Source organism: Sinocyclocheilus anshuiensis, unplaced genomic scaffold (genome assembly GCF_001515605.1).
Source record: "Sinocyclocheilus anshuiensis isolate Anshui unplaced genomic scaffold, SAMN03320099.WGS_v1.1 scaffold188, whole genome shotgun sequence".
Taxonomy (NCBI): Eukaryota; Metazoa; Chordata; class Actinopteri; order Cypriniformes; family Cyprinidae; genus Sinocyclocheilus; species Sinocyclocheilus anshuiensis.
The window spans coordinates 1,597,249-1,614,625 of record NW_015555768.1 but is presented as its reverse complement, the minus strand read 5'-3'; the positions used below and the strand labels follow the sequence as shown (position 1 = coordinate 1,614,625).

The 17,377-nt window shown below is 37.8% G+C and overlaps 1 protein-coding gene across 1 annotated transcript in view; it reads left to right on the top strand.

The window, feature by feature from the left end:
* Positions 1-17,377, top strand: part of LOC107674285 (plexin A3-like) — a 191,374-nt gene that overhangs the window by 8,727 nt on the left and 165,270 nt on the right. Inside the window, exons 2-3 of the mRNA XM_016468228.1 lie at positions 2,331-3,613; positions 9,785-9,967. Coding sequence (XP_016323714.1) covers positions 2,429-3,613; positions 9,785-9,967 — 1,368 coding nt within the window. The 5' untranslated portion in view covers positions 2,331-2,428. The remainder of the gene's footprint in view (positions 1-2,330; positions 3,614-9,784; positions 9,968-17,377) is intronic.

Here is a 17,377-nt window from a genome sequence, read left to right as displayed (position 1 = left end):
ACATTGCATTACACCAAATACACAAAATAATGTTCTTTTTAGCAACATCATATGACCCCTTTAAAACTTGCTTTTTCATTAACTGAACACACAAATATAGTCAAAGTACTGATACAGATATCTAAAGTAGCTGTACAGTATAGTGAGAATTGAATATTGTGATGTATTATTGAATAAAAACGTTGTGGCAGTAGCTTGAGCACATGTTTTCCAGAGACAAATTGAAGCAAGACTCCTTAGTCCTGCCAGATGCAGAAAAACTGTAGTGCTTAGATTGTGGTTGAAGTGAAGCCTTATTCCGGCCGTGTGTGTTTAATGTGGCCCTTCCCGACCCTTCCCTTCCCTTCTCTTTGGAAAGAGAGAAAGACAGAAAGAAAGGGAGACAGACAACAGAAGCCATGCAGACCTTTTTCATTCCTGCTGTTCTGCCCAGTGGGGGGAAGAAGCGATTGAACAAACGACCGATGTGTTTGATCTGCAAACCGCTTGTGTTAAATTTTCCAAGAGTGAATGAAATGGTGCTATAACCTCTCGCTGCGTTTTTTGTGTTCTTTCTGTCTTCTCTCTGTGATCTTGCGTCTTGCTCGGGTTTAAAAATTGAGAAATGTTCTTATTCAAAACTAGTTCCTTTTTTATTTGAAATAAAAGCGAATGATTTTCATGGCATTCGGTTAACAGCAAGGAGTGTGAGAGATTCATAATTTCTTGCAGTCTGAAAAAGTGCACCATTTCATGTTGTGCGTTTATATATTTAGATTTTTAAAATATGAAACATTTCTTTTCCATAGTCAAGGAAAACCTGGTTATATCAGAAAATTTCAAATTCCATTTTCCAGGCCTGTAAAAGTCATGGAGTTTCTAAAATGATTGTAAGTTGTTCTAGTTATGTTCTAAACTATTTAATTGCGGAAAATTTACTTTCAAGCCACAGTCCGATTGCAACCACAAAATTTGGTTTGGTTCAATTAATTGGTTAAACATGTTCCCAAATTGAATTGATCTCACTTTGAATCGGTTTTATGTATTCTTATTCAGTAATCAGAATTATTTGGAAAGTTCATGAAAAGGTCATGGAAATATATTTGTTGCAAAGTCTGGGAACCCTGCATTATTGTTTTGAATATATAAAATAATCATCATTTGAAAACAGGCCTTTGAGAGCAGTTGAATAGTTTCTGTTGTCTGTCCTTTTCTTCTCCAAATCACAAAGAATTGTTAAAAATACAGAATCACTTGAATCAGAATCAGTATCGTTAAATTCCTTACGATTCCCATCCCAGTTCTTGCTGTCTGGTTAAGGGCTGCTTCCTAATTAACAAATGCGCTTGGTATTAGTGCTTGCAATGACCATAAAGGTTTATTAGCAATCCATTGAGTGAAAGGAGTGGGAGTGACGAGGCTTGGCACCAACAGAAGCCACTCGATCAATACATACCCCCAAAATCCCCTCACCCAGCTGTCACGCACTGGCTCACAGTCCACTCTGAGTCACTAATGGCTCCAAATGGAGAGCAGGCAGGGATGGATTGAATCTCAGGCAGAAGTGCTAAAATTCTGTTTGTTGGGTTTTAAAATCAGTTATCGTCAAAGTTCATTGTACTAGAACTCAAAGCTTAATTTCTGGTAAGAATCTGCAAGAGTGCCTCTTGTGCATGTGTACAAGACGGATAAATACATGCAACACTTAGCTATCAACATGTACACACCAACAACGTTTATTCAGTGTTCAGAAACTTGGCCTGACTAATTGCAGTGAGGTAATACAAAGGAAGTTGGATGCATTTTATGGCAGACAAGGTATGCATTTTATTAGATTTTAAGTTTATCAAGTTTATGCATTCCCAGGGAATCAAACCCATGATCTTGGCGCTGTTGGTGCTTTATTGTTTGAGCTTGAGGGATCCTCCGTAAAATGTGGGAAAATCTTGTTTGTGGCTTTATATGGCACTAGCTGCTTTGCAAATCTTTCCAAAGAATCTCAGCATTAGAAACAAGTAGTATTGCTACTAGATGCATGATCATCGCATGATCAACAGTTTCTTGATTGATTTGTGATGCTGATAAGTATTGCAGAATTAGAAAGAGGTTGTTAGTGAAGGAAGAGGCAGTGTAAACTATATTACAAACTGGCAAGAAATGGGCTGTTTGGTTATAAGGGTCAGAGTGTGGGTCAAAAAAACTAAATTATTGGGGGGGGTGTATTGAAATAGTAAAGTATGATGACCCCTTTAATGCAGTTAAACTTTTAATGATAAGGCATTGCTTTGCCTGCATAATCCATTTTCAGATGAACTAATTTTTTCCTCGTTTCTCTCTCTCTTTAATTGTAGACATGAACCACTGAGACAGCAAAAGAAGAAAAAGCCTGGAATACGCTTGAGGGAAGAGCTTTGTCTCATTCCCCCTCCAATTTAGAAGGTCTGGAATCATGAGGTCCTTGTTGCTGCTGGTATTTTCCGTCTCTGTTTTGACTGGGACCAACATGGCATTTCCCATGACTCCTACCGAACCCCCTGAAGTCTCCGGGAGCTTCAGTGTTAAAGACATGAGCCTCACGCACCTCACTGTGCACCGCAAGACTGGCGAGGTGTTCGTCGGCGCAATAAACCGAGTCTACAAGCTCTCCGCCAATCTGACCGAACTGCGCTCGCACCAGACGGGTCCCGTGGAGGACAACGCCAAGTGCTACCCGCCCCCCAGCGTACGACCATGCACGCAGAAACTGGAATCCACAGACAACGTCAACAAATTGCTGCTGGTTGATTACGCTGGCAACCGTCTGGTGGCTTGTGGAAGCATCTGGCAGGGCGTGTGTCAGTTCCTGCGGCTAGAAGATCTCTTCAAGCTTGGTGAACCGCATCACCGTAAAGAACACTACCTCTCAGGAGCCAAAGAGCCAGATGGAATGGCTGGAGTTGTGGTGGGCTATGACGACGGAGACTTGAAGAAGAAAAAGAAAGGTGACAGCCGCCTCTTCATCGGCGCCGCCATCGATGGCAAATCAGAGTATTTCCCAACCTTGTCCAGCCGTAAACTGGTGGCCGATGAGGAGAAAATGGAAATGTTCAGCTTGGTTTACCAAGATGAGTTTGTGTCCTCTCAAATCAAGATACCTTCAGACACTCTGTCTCAATATCCCGCATTTGACATCTACTACGTTTACGGGTTCTCCAGCCGCACGTACATCTATTTTCTCACTTTGCAACTGGATACCCAGCTCACCCAGGTGGATGCGACAGGCGAGAAGTTCTTTACCTCAAAAATCGTCCGCATGTGCTCTAACGACACAGAGTTCTACTCCTACATCGAGTTCCCACTTGGGTGCACCAAGGATGGGGTGGAATACCGACTTGTCCAAGCTGCCTACAAGCACTGTCCTGGGAAGATTCTGGCCCAGGCTCTCGGCCTTTCTGAGGACGAGGATGTCCTGTTTGTGATCTTTTCCCAGGGTCAGAAGAACAGGGCTAACCCACCGAGAGAAACAGTGCTGTGCCTCTTCACGCTGCACCAGATCAACCTGGCCATGCGAGAGAGGATCAAGTCGTGTTACCGCGGGGAAGGAAAGCTGTCTCTGCCATGGTTGCTCAACAAGGAATTGCCTTGTATTAATACGGTGAATCTTTTAATTAATTTTCACTCTGAATCTGTTTTATTTCAAGCATTTTTGATCACAATTTTGCCAAGTAGATCAAAATCCTTGATCTACCCACCACATTTTAGGTGTAGGCTCAGGGTTACGCTTAGGGTTGTGTTGGAGTTGGCATAAACAACAGCAACGTACTTATAATGAACTTAATATTTCCTTCTGGTTTTTGGGATTAAGTTAGGGGTATTTAGGACTATGTTTGCTTGACAGGAATTCTTTGCTTTCAGCATCAACAAATGAAGTTTATCTGGAAATAGGAACAATTCGTTCATGGATCGACATTGTTTTATCAACTTTCTTATGGAACAATCACACTCTTTTCAAACAATCATAGGCCAAGCCCAAATGCACAATTCATCACCACCACCAGTGCTCAAGATACTATATATGTCTTTAATTCATTAATTTGTATTAGCCTATATTGGATATTTAATGGTTTCAGCTCATTTTAAAAGTTTTTTTTTTTTTATATCTAGCACTAATTTAAAGGGGTCATGAACTGAGAAATCAAAATTCCCTTGATCTTTTGACATATAAGAGGTCATTGTACTATTAAAAACATCCTGTACGTTTCAGAACTCAACTTTCTCATTAGTCTAAAAACAGCTTATATTGAAGCCAATCTGCCAAAACGACAGGTTGTGGAACGTGCCACTTTAGGCAAGGCAAGTTTATTTATATAGCACATTTCATACACAATGGTAATTCAAAGTGCTTTACATAAAAGGAAGTAAAATAATCATTAAAAAATAATCACAACAGTAAAACAAGGAATTTAAAGTGATTAAAATTTTTTTATTAATATAAAAACTTCGTGATGTAATACAGTGGCTAAACTCAATCAACGCCTGTTTAGCCCCGCCCACCGATTCACGCAGGTTGTGTTAATAACGAGAGAGACGAACGCAGGTCTACGTGGAAACCAAATGATAAAGGGTCTACAATTCGCCACACCTATTCAAACAGAGCGGGGTTTGAATAGGTGAGGGGGGTCAAAACAGGACAGAAAATAGCCTATTACTTCTAAATTATGATGTTTTTTGATGTAAAAAATTTAATAACATTATAAGTGGACTTCAGAGAACAGTACAAAATAATAAAAAAGGCAGTTCATGACCCCTTTAAAGGAATAGCAATAGATTACGGCAAAGATTTAACTATTTGAGTGCACCATCTCTTGACATGCACTTCCCCTTTAAGAGTGCATGTCGGTGTCTAATTTAAACAGTGTGCTTTTTTTATAGTGGATTTTCAGCAGGAATATTTTTGCATATACTATAGATAATTCAAGTCGTTCTTTACTTTGAAAAAATTATTTTCTTTTTTCCCTGACAAAGTAGTATAGATTCACAATATTGGCCATTTATTGGTTATCAGCCATAACATTAAAATAATATTCAGCTTATTGATATTGCCTGAATTGTAACATTGGTGCATCTCTATACACTACCTATGAGCTTAAACATATCCAAGTCCTAAAAGCAGAGGGAAATGATAGGTTTTGTAAAGTCCCTAACTTCATCTAATTGGTTGATTGCGATGTTATTCCCATTTTGATCCAGGAACATGTCCTCCTTGTTTAAAACATGTTTTTAAAGTGTGGAGTCGTGTCACAATAGGTACCTGAGGGTTTCCGTGCTCACATAATCATAGACCTTCAGTCTATTGTCTGTTTTCTGTTTTTTTCTTCTTTTGTTGTTCCTGAAAAACTAATTTGTGGATGCTATACATGATTCCCATTGACCTAATTGTGACATGTTGCAGACTTTTCAGGAATGCCTGTGTAGGGGAAACTGTCTAACACTATTACACATCTTAATCTGATGTAATGTATCTTTGATGAAAAATCTATTCAAACCGGACAGGGTGGGAAGCAATAGCTTATTATGTGAGAGATGAAGAAGGTGATGGCTAGACATCAAAATCAATACGCCTCTGACATTTTAAACCAGTCAAGTGTACCACACACGGTCTGCCTTTGGAGACCCTTGATGCTTTATATATGAATCTTTAATATTTGTCTCCTGTAATTCAGTGTACAGTGACAAATCACACTTATGATTTTGTTATTCATCTGCCTTGAAGCTAGCCACTGGCTTGTAAATTTGCAAATCCTTTAAAAAGCGTGTTTACGTCAACTCTGTGCAAAGGTTAAGTGTTATTCATTTCTTATTTCTTATTAATTTCTCTTCAACCTGTAATTTTGTAGCTAATTAGCATACAGTAGAGTTGGTGCCAAAAAGTACCATGGTACAAAAACCGTATATTTACATGGAAGCAAAATTAAGAATGTAAAATGCACCAATGCATGTTTTCAGAATGCAATTTTGATTGATTATGGATTTTAATAGGTGATTATTATTCAATATTCAGCGTGTTACAAAGGTCAACACAGATGCACATGCACATTCTTACAAGAAATGCTGAGCATGCATGACAGAGGAAAAAGGAGGCATTTAAGAAGATTATGCTGTCAAATTTGGGGTTTTGTGCCGTTATTCATGTTTGGGTGTGCCTATTTGAGCAAAGCAAGTTAATTGTTGATATTTTCTTACTAAATTATAATGTCTAATGCTTATGCACTGGAATATATTAAAATAAATTATTTTGAATCTATTGGAAAAAAGTTCTCTAAGGCTTTTATAGATAGCTAGTTGTTTATTTTTTTTTCATTTAAATATATGTTATCTGCACAAACATGCCAGATTTAATTTGTATTTCAATTATTAGTTAAAGGGGTCATATGATGCGATTTCAAGTTTTCCTTTCTCTTTGGAGTGTTACAAGCTGTTCGTGAATAGATAAGATAAGTTGCAAAGACTAAAGTCTCAAACCCAAAGAGATATTCTTTATAAAAGTTAAGACTCGTCCACATGTCTACGTCACTGTGTGGGAAGATTTGCATAACGCCGCCCAAATGTTCACACAAAGAAAGAAGGTGTAACTTTGATTCTCGCTGTAGTATTGTTGTTGCCGCCGCCGCCATGTCATGGAGACGCTGTGTGTTTCATTATGAAAGCGAAACTACTTTGTTTGGCCTGCCAAAAGAGGACACAACTAGAAATCAGTGGTTAAGTTGTATTTACAACACTGTTGCGGAACAGTTCAACCCAAATATTCAGATGTGTGCAGCGCATTTTACGGAGGATGAGGACTGTTTCCTGGGAGAGTAGCCTACAATGCCGCCGTTCTGACAAATAATGCTGACTCACAGCCTGTAAGTACGCTTTCATATTTAAAGGATTTGCCACTGATGATTCAAACGCGAGTTTTGAGCAGTGTAGAGTAGCGCTTGTTGTTTGTCGTTTCTCCAATCACATGGTTTTATGTTTACGCGGCGCGATGCAACGCAACGCATAAAAAGACAGTAAAGGTTATTATAATAAATAATTATGTCCCCACTGGATGCAACAAATGCCTCGTTTATAGTGGGTTTTATTGGTTTTGTCTCGTCGTGCCGGGACACGGCATCATATGGTAAGGGGCGTAACATTTCCGTCACACGCTTGAGGTATTCGGCCAATCACAACGCACTGGATAGTTGGCCAATCAGAGCACACCTCGCTTTTCAGACCGATGAGCTTTGTAAAAATCGACGCATTTCATAAAGGCGGGGCATAGAGGAGAAACAATAATGTACAGTATGCGGAAAATAATATGTTGTTTTAACCTTAAACCGCATAAACACATTTCATTACACCAAATACACAAAATAATGTTCTTTTTTAGCAACATCATATGACCCCTTTAAGTAATTGTTTTATGTATGCTGTTGTGTCATGCATATACAACAACAGTTTGTATTGAGGTACTGAAGCCAAAATTTTGGTTTTGAACCAACGCTAGTGTACATATTGAATCATTTTGCTGCATGTCGTTTGATATGCTAGTTTGTCTGGTAGTTATTTAGTGACTCTGTGCTTGTAAACTTAAGCTCACGTCGTGCTACAGTAGCAATGTTTTTCCCCCTCGAAAAAATAACAGAAATCATTAGCAAACCAGGAGAGTTTGTTTTTCCTTCTTACTTGCCTGGAGGACAACCAGACGAGAGGACAATTTGCGTCCGTGGCTGTAATTGCGCTGGGAACAATAGCACAACACCTTGCGCCCCAGCTAGAGCAGATGGGGTGAAGATGGAGAGTGCCGATGACCTCGTTCCTTTGGGGGGGAGTGGCTGTGGTTGTTTTTATGAGCAACAACAGGGTTCCCCATGACTGATGCAAATCTGCTCCTGATTCCAGCGCCGCGGCTTCCGGGGTATTATTAGCTCTTTCTCATGCACAGCAACGGCCCTCCGCCTTTATAATGAGAGCATGCGTGTCTGCCGCGAGCTCATGCTTCGTTTAATACGTTTACCCTTCATATGCATGCACAAAAACAAGCCTTTCCACCAGCCAACATCACCCTCGCAATCATCATTCATTGGTATGCTGTCAAGACGCCCATCACCTCGAAGAATTTGGGTGGAAGTTGCCAAAAAATTCAGCTGTTGCTGTTGCACCTTCATGTTTGTCATTACCGGCGTGAAACATCTTGCTGTTCGAGCTGATGTCATTCATCTGCAGGCTAAGCTGACCTCTCGTTGCACTTTATTGAGGTTTTTTATGTGCCATTGGATGCCGTGGTCCAGAGGAAGTGAGATTAAATAGTTTGGTGGTTTCCGTCGAGCTCCGAGAACTTGGTAATGAGTCAATAGTTCACCTCCAGGATGAACCTGGGGGACTAGGTTTGGTGCTCGATGACATCATCACTCGGCCGATTGATATGTTGCAGATGTTAGTTAGCGCAATTGATTTTTGAATAACTCTTCTGACATTTCCTTGAGGAGAAATGACATGATTTTCTTGTATTTTTTTCCTCCTTTGTGTCAGTGGACAGCCATTAAAATCGGCTGAAATAATGCTTTTCAGAGACGCTCAGAGGGTAAATGGTGCCTCTTTCGAGAGAGAGCACATCTGAAGTGATAAAGCACTGACAGTGAGGTAGATTGCAGGATGATGTCATGTCTCACCGGTCAGTGCGCGTCGGCCCCCGGTCTGATCCCCATGGGCTCACTTTGCAGTCTCTGTTTGGGTGGCTCTTCTCTGTCTGATCTATTAGCTGGCACTTCCTGTCTGAGATACTGTGATTCGACAACAGCTGGAGAAGGCTGTTGTTAGGTCTTCAGGGTATTTGTTTGCTTGTGTGGATGTATTTTTATTTTTGTGATATGTAAATACATTTAAGTGTTTAACTTTAAATCTGGCCCATAAATTAATTTTTACTTTATGCATTTTGATTGAACTTTAATGTCCCAAAGATATCCTAAAGGTTATTAAACAATGGCATAATGCTGGCTACTCAGTCTTCAAAGCACCAACAAGTAATTATTTTATATTAATGAGACAGCTGGACTGTTGTGTTGTGTTGTGTTTTTAATTACTGTAACAGAATTGCTAACCCTGTCATATAGTTGTTTTAACTTAAATTTATTACTTAATATTTTATTAATTTTCTGCCATTTTTTGTAACGTTTATTTGTTGTTTTCTGTTTGATTTGGTTTTTGAGAAAGCTGGACTTTTTTATTTTTATTTTTATTTATTTTATTTTATTCATTTTTTTTAAGACTTTTTGAGGTTGTTTTTTTTTTTGGTTTTGGGTTTTGTTTTTGGTGGTGTTTTGTTTTTGTTTTAAATCACCGCAAACAAATTGCTAACTGTGTCATTGTATAGTTGTTTTTGTTGATTCTGAAATATTTTGTTTTTGTTTTACATCATTTTTTTAATTTATACAAAATTTTATTTAAATTATATTTTCAATGTAGCCTCAGACTTTTGGACCACAGTGCCTATTTTTACACATGACTTTCTTCAGGCCTAAAACATGAACAGAAAACAATCTTATGACTATTATTAAATAATTGTGCTTCTATGCTTAGAGAACTGAACTGAGCTGGGCGATGACATCACTGAATCAACAATGAACTGACTTTAACTGGAAAATTGACTATTTATTATTGTCCTCTTGCATTATTGACACACTATTTTCCTGTTTAAATACTGTGAAGCTGCTTTGACACAATCTGTATTGTATAAAGCACTATCTAAATAAAGGTGACTTGACTTTGACTTGTCATTGTTTCTCGGTTCATCCTATAGCCCAAGCAGATTGGCGATGATTTCTGTGGCCTGGTTCTGAACCAGCCTCTCGGAGGACTGAGGGTCATTGAGGGCACTCCTCTGTTTGATGACCGCACTGACGGTATGGCGTCCGTGGCCGCGTACACTTATGGAGGTCATTCGGTGGTGTTCGTGGGGACTCGCAGTGGCCACCTCAAGAAGGTAAGAACTAACCAATCTGTGTCTGTATCTCCACCTCTGACTTTTATGGAGATCTTGTCATTGGCTGGACTTTTGGTTTGTTCTTGGTGTTGGTTAATTGGGAAGTCATAGTGATATGGTGAAGATGTTGACAAGTGAGTTTGGTTATAATTGAAGTGCATTGACTGACTAATCCGTTATCAAATTCTTTCAGTCCATCAGTGATGCTGTACTACATAAGTGCAAAGTCAACGGCATGTGCAACCTGCATTTATGGTTGGGTATTGTTTGTTTTTTTTATGGTGGATGACATTAAAGTATGGCTTTTTTATTGAAAAAAAGATGGATTATCATGTCTACTTCAAATTTCTTTTGACAGAAGTATTATTTTTCCTATTTTTACCCAAAATAGGATGGATTGGCCATTATTGAGCGCTATAAACATGTAATGTCAGTTTCATTCATTCAGAAACTCCACATATGCATCACAGAAGTAATAGATTTCATGATGTTCCAGGAAATCCCTAATATGGACAAAAGCATCCAGCAATTGCTGTGACTGAAAAAAAAGAAGATAGAAACATTTTGAATGATGAAACATAAAGACTGACTCGACACACTCGACTGTCACAATATATGGTTTATCTGTGTTCTTCAAGCCATCTCGAGTATTTTCATAATAATTAAGTATATTTATAGTCCATTGCTAATTGATATACCCTTTATTACAGTATAGAATATATTTTCTGCCTCATTCTGTGATAAGAAGCCACATCAGATCACAAAGGGATGTTATCTGACTGATGTTGTGGAGTAAAAACATGTCATAAAGTTCTCTTTTGTTGGACAACCGGTTTAAAAACGCTTCTCATTGCAAGTCATAACAAGGGAAGTTTAGCTTAAGGCAGTTTAATTTAAGCATGTTTAATGTAGCTAGCTAACGGTAGGCTACCTGCTGCCATCAGAGTGAGTGTAATTGCTGCATTCACACGCAGCTCCTGAGTGGTGCTTTGAAGTCAAAATGTGAAAACAACATGGACACTAACGTTACTGTAAAGATGTGTTGGATTTGTATCATCAGAGCTTTCTGACTTGAATTTTCTCAGTCGGGGAATTATTTTTCTGATTATTCTGACACCACATGAATGCAGTATAATTTAACTGGTGATCATGTGTAGTGATGATGCTTCTGGCGTCCATTTCGGAGCATCAGAGTGCAAATATTTCAATCGACAGCTCAGGCATTTAAGTGGCACTGAAATGAGGCACCGAAATCTGCATTCTGATTCAGTCCGATACATACCGCTTTTGGTACCCAACCCTACCTGTGTTACTTCTGTAATGTGACATATTTGAATTGAAGTGAAAAAGGATATTCAGTGAGAACTTGAGACTTGCTTTCATCCATAGGGAACTGATTTGTGTTTTCTCTGATGGATGGTTGAACTGTTGAAGTCAGCCGAGTTGGAAAGGTTGTTTTTTTTTTTCTCGAAAGCTGAACATGTTTTTTACATTTTCATGATTACAAGTGTTTTTTAATGTTTTTTTTCTTATATGTTTTTTATATGATTTTTTGTTAAAAAATAATGATGAAGAATGCCCCCTTTAGCATCTTAATGCACAATTTTGATTTCATGTTAATGTAAAAGCTAGGGATTTGTCAATTTTCAATGAGCTTTTTCACATTTTTAACTAGATTTAGAGTGGCAGAAGACATTGTTTTATGTGTATGTTTTATGTATACATTCAAATGTTTGGGGGTGTTAAAATTTCTGAAAGAAGTCATGCTCACCATGGCTGCTTTTATTTGGTTAGAAATACAGTAAAAACAGTAATATTCTGAAAAAATATTACAATTTAAAATCACTGTTTTCTATTTGAAAAGTAATTTATTCCTGTGATGCAAAATATTGCCAAACAGGAGCTTTTGCATTTAGTTTCTAAACTAAATCTTCCTCCATCGTCTTGTCTTTCTCACCTCACTCTTCTTGTTAGATTTTAAACCTTGTGTAGTGTATTCCAGCCTTAACTGAACTAAATGATTTTTATTACCAAAAAAAAGGGATGTAACGATTCACTCAACTCGTGATGTGATACGATTCACGATACTGATTTCACGATATGATTTTCTCACAATTTTTTTTTTAACAAAATGAGATTTAAGACCAATTATAAATGGAAAAAATGTCCTTTTATTATTGCTTGGACAAAATGCTGAACATTTCTTTGTGAAATTGAAATATGAAATTTTAAAACAAAACCCAAATCAAATAAATAAATAAATGACCCAAATAAAAGAAATCTCTTCATATAAACAAACTAAGGCTTTGCCTGTGCTCTTTCCATTCAGTTAGAGGCAACCACTGGAGTTTAATCAAATATGCTGCGTACATGCTGCATGAGCAGTTTTTAATCTAAATTAGATTGTATAATTAAAAAAATTTGAAGCAAAAACAGAATGGTCTGACTTTAACATTGTGAAATTATGCTACATAAAACATCTGAACAAGACAAAAAAAGCAGACTGGCTGAATGAGAACGCACATTCACTCTCTGACAGCAGGTGGCGCTCATGGAACAGCAGCGATACAGCGTTTCCTTGCTGCTTTAATATGCATTATACAGAGGTAAGATGAAAAGAAAATATAATCTAAACTTTTCTAAAGACAGTCAGTTCCCCTCAGTGATACATTCATGTAAACTCCTGTAAACTGTATCGCTATTCGTTTAATATCTCAACCGATTTGAATCATCAAAGCATATTTGTATTGATTTTCAACCGATTCGCGGTGCATCGTTACATCCCTAATAAAAAATCTAACTGGCGGTCGGGGGCGCCTACCTAACACACACACATATTTTGGTTTATAGTTTAGATCTAATTAACATGCTGAGAGTGAGTTTGTTTTTACAGCCCTACATATTCAGACTGACGTCTTTGACTCCTGTGTCGTCTCTCACAGTTTTTTTTTTAAAGCGTCCCGCCATGAGCATTATGTTTTTAGGCTGCGTGTTAAGTTAAAAATAAATTTGCATTCTTGCTACAGTCTGTTGCACTTCTACTGGCTGTTTTTGAACCCTGTGTTTCTTAATACAAGTCTGAACGGGGTCTGATGAACCTGTAGTGAGCCTAAATATATTATTTTGAACGAACCAATTATCTGTTTAACTGGATCTCAAAAGTATGATGTTTTGCACATCTACTGCAACCTAAAGAAAGGACCTTTCCCCTTCATTCCAACACGTACACAAACCACCAGCAAAGCCATAATAGAAGCACCACCTTGTGACTCAGTCATCCAGACCGGAGCAAGCGACAGCTGGGGATGTTTAAAGAATAATATGCCCACTGGTGAGTTTATGATGGTTCTCCACAGAAGTTACTACGTTTTTTTTCCCCCTCAAACAACAGCTTGACTCGTTCATAGCTAGCATTTCGGCCCATATATGCACACTGAATCTCGAGGGAGCCAAAGCGAGAGGGTGGAGTCATTTTTTCGGCTGGTCGTAAATAGTTCAAGCTGTGTATGAAAAGAGAGAGAGAGAAACCCAGTCGTCATTAAAGTTTAACATTACTCAGCAGCCACCCGGCCTGATACGTGTCCTGTATTAGGTCATCCTCCTGAGGAACTTTTATTCGTGACGGCTTTAAGTCACTGTTCATTGAGAGAATTAAAGGAATTAGTTAGTTGTGAGGCCAATGAAATCGCACTGAGAAGCTGACTTGGCTCTTTCTCAGCAGACATCATAATTAAAATGAGGTAGATGGGGAGGAAAATATGCTAGAGTTTTGTGTGCGTTCGCCGTTTCGGCGCCCAGCTGGAGAATATAAATGCGATCGCATCCATTCTCCTATCGGAATGAGGGAGCAGGGGTCAGCCCTGTGGGAGCCGTCCTGTTTTGGGTTATTTACGGGAGTTTGTGTCTAAACATGTCCTGATATACCTCTCCAAGCCCCGCTCCAGATCAAACTGTTTAGAAACAGTGATACATCCGGAGATTGAATTCGTGTTCTTGGCTGATAGTCTTGCGATTGTCGGTTGTTAATAAACAGAATACGGCGCTTGTGGTCCTGCTGATAATAAGCAGCTCTGTTTGTTGATGGAGATTATATGATCTCATCCATATATCCCTCATCCATATGGCCTTCATATTGACCGCAGATCACAATAAACAGAGATGTGGGGAAATTGTAATGTTTGTGTTCTCACAAACATTGGATGAAATGCTAAATCTGGATTTTAGAGTAGTAATTTTTATTTTTTTTGGGGGGGTGGGGTGTTGGTAAGATTTCATACGTTTTCATAACTCTCTTATGCTCACCAAGGCTGCATTTTCACAGTAATATTGTGAAATATTATTATAATTTAAAACAACTTTTTTCTATTGCAATATATTTTAAAATATAATTTATTCCTGTGATGCAAAGCTGAATTTTCAGTATCATTACTCCAGTCTCCAAGATCCTTCCGAAATCATTCTAATATGCAGATTTGGTGTTGAAGTAATGATTCTTTCTATTATTAAATATTAAGGTTAGGGTTATCTCTCTGTAAATGGTCTCTGAAAGGCCTGTTTTGGTGAGTATGTACAGTGGTTTTCAGAGTGTTGGACTACCTGCTGTAATGTGGTGTAGAGAATACAGGAGGAGGCTGGGTAATTGCTCCATATCTCCCCTCGCAATGGCTTGTTTGTTTTGGCAGAAGAAAAGAGACGGCAAGCCGCTTTTCTCAAGCTGTACGGAAATCACCCATGAGTCTTTAGTGCTTCCTGTCCCTAGCTGGCTGCAAGTCGAGTCAGTCGTTTTGACTCCTGGAGTCAAAATTCTGGAGAGTTTTGTTACATTCTAGTTTCTCTGAATCATTCTGCCTATAAAAGAAGAGGTTTTTTTTGCAATGCATTAATTGCCTATTACATTTGCTAATGCTTAGTAATGCTAAACTTCGTCTCTTAAAGTGCCCCACGCTGTTTGTGCTACAGACATGAATTACACCTCAAATTGTGTGTCTTATTGAGGCGAGTTAGGTTCATATTTTCTAAGCATTCAAACCTATGGCTTTCACCTGATGGACAAGCCATAGAAGTATCATAGAGACTTGTGATACTGTCTTTTGACTCATTGGTCAGTAAATAAAGAGTCTTTTACTTTACTCTTTAGCTTGGCAACCTTTCAGAGCACCTTACCAATGGTTAGCAACCGCTGTTAGAAATTAACATTTCCAAAAAGGGGCAATATTTGCCCTTAGGAAATTATTTTCAATGGTATTTATTTATTTCCACATAAAATACATATTGTATCATTTACCAGTAATATTTAATAATTAAAAAAAAAAATCCCTGACACACATTTAGGGGCAATTCTTTGTCCTAAAATTTTTAATTTTAGGGTTATGCTTGCATATTTATTTATTTATTTATTTACCATATAACATATACTGTAACATCCCTTTTAATGTCAAATACATCAAATTTATGCATCTGCATTTTTTTAATGTTTTTGCAACATTTATAACTTAAGGGGTATTTATTTATTTATTTAAACTATCTCTCTCTCTCTATATATATATATATATATATATATATATATACACACACTGACACTTATTTAGGGGCATTTGTTTGTCTGAAAAATTTTAGGGTCATGCATGCTTAATTGATCGATTGATTTTCTAACCATATGAATATATACCGTAACATATATACCGTAACTTTTTTTGTCAAATACTTCAGATTTATCCAGGGTAAGTTTTTTGTTTGTGTTCCCCCCTCCCCCAACATTTTTAATTTAAGGGCTATTTATTTAACCATATTCTATATATTGTATCCATTTTATGTAAAATATTTCATTATAATCACTTTATTAACACATATTCTCATGTTGTTGCTATTACCAGTGATATTTAATAATTAAAAACCAGGAACTCAGGCATTTTTTGCCCCAACATTTGTAATTCATTGGCAGTTGTTCATTTTAATGGTGGCTTTCTGTAGTATTTTTGCCTCTGGCCCCCTCTTCATTTCTAACCTTAGTTATAACTGTCTAGCATCATGGCAGCAAGTCTTACACGCAAGCAATCATGTTTTCTCCCTATAATGTAAAGATCTAGTTTTACATCCCATTTGTGCAAAACACCACGCAGTATTTGTGCCTGTGGCTTCGACTGCAGTAATCCATGTCTAGTCTAGCAGGAATTCTCTCCCTCATGTTGTACTTTTACAAGTGAGCGTTTAAACCGGTAGCCTGGCACCGTTTCCGGCCGGCTGAGATATTTAGCAGCAAGTGCAAAGGCAAATGAGAATAAATACAGCCCGATATATTGTCCCCTGCACCTGTGCTGCTGATATGCCGGTCACAGAGCCGCGGGGCTGCCGGAGGATTCTGCAGAAACGGCCAGGAGATAATCTGACCGCTGGGAAATAAACCCAAGGTTGTCAAGGAATTTTTTTTTTATGGAACACCTTTGCCGAGCCGGCAGTGTGGGCGAACGTGTGCATGTATATCATTGTGTTACGTGCACAAATGGATGTACGAGTCTGCCATTGAATCCTTAATCAGGTGCTTTTATGTTGGTTTATTGTACGGTCTATTTAGCAGCTAAAAGGATCTCAAGGTAGCTGTAGTATATCATCAAAATGGCACATCCTGTGCTGACCTTTCATCCTCTCGACCTTGTGTTTCCTGTATTCACAAACAGAGGAAGTCATTGGCTGTGTTTGGAATGCAATACTAGCTCTATATATACTGAATACTGCCTGCTGTTTATTAAAAATAGTAAGTGAAAACAGAAGGCATTATTCTACTGTAAACATTTCATACCATGCCGTGTATGCCACATGAGCTGGGTTTCCATCCATGCATTTCTATAGCAAATTAAGGAAAAAAAAAAACCTGCACTATTTCACAAATGCACCATATTTCACCAATTTAAAAAAAAAAATTTGGTAAGAAAACATGCACATAAACTAGAGATGCACCGATTGCAATTTTCTTGGCTGATTCCAAATTCCGATTTTTTGTTAGTGTTATCTGCCGATACCGATTTTTGCCGATTCCGATTTTCTTTCTAAGAACTATAATTGACCGCATATACAAACAAAAATCTACTTTTCTTAAACGTAAAGTTTTATTTTCATAAAAAATACAAGTAAAAAGTCAGTAATAAAATAAGAACAAATAAAAAAATTGCAAACAACAGCACAAATAAATGCAATAGAATAAAGAGAGCTATGAAACTAAGTTTTTCAGTTTAAGTAAGTTTTTATTCAGGTAAAAAATACTACAGAAATTAAATTAATCAAATGTAAAATAACACATCCTGTGTTATTTTACGTTTGATTACTTTAATGTCTGTAATCTTCATTGTAAAAATTAAATACAGATTAACGCTTACCATTAAAGTTATAAAACGTATGGAGTCAAGAGCAGAAAAT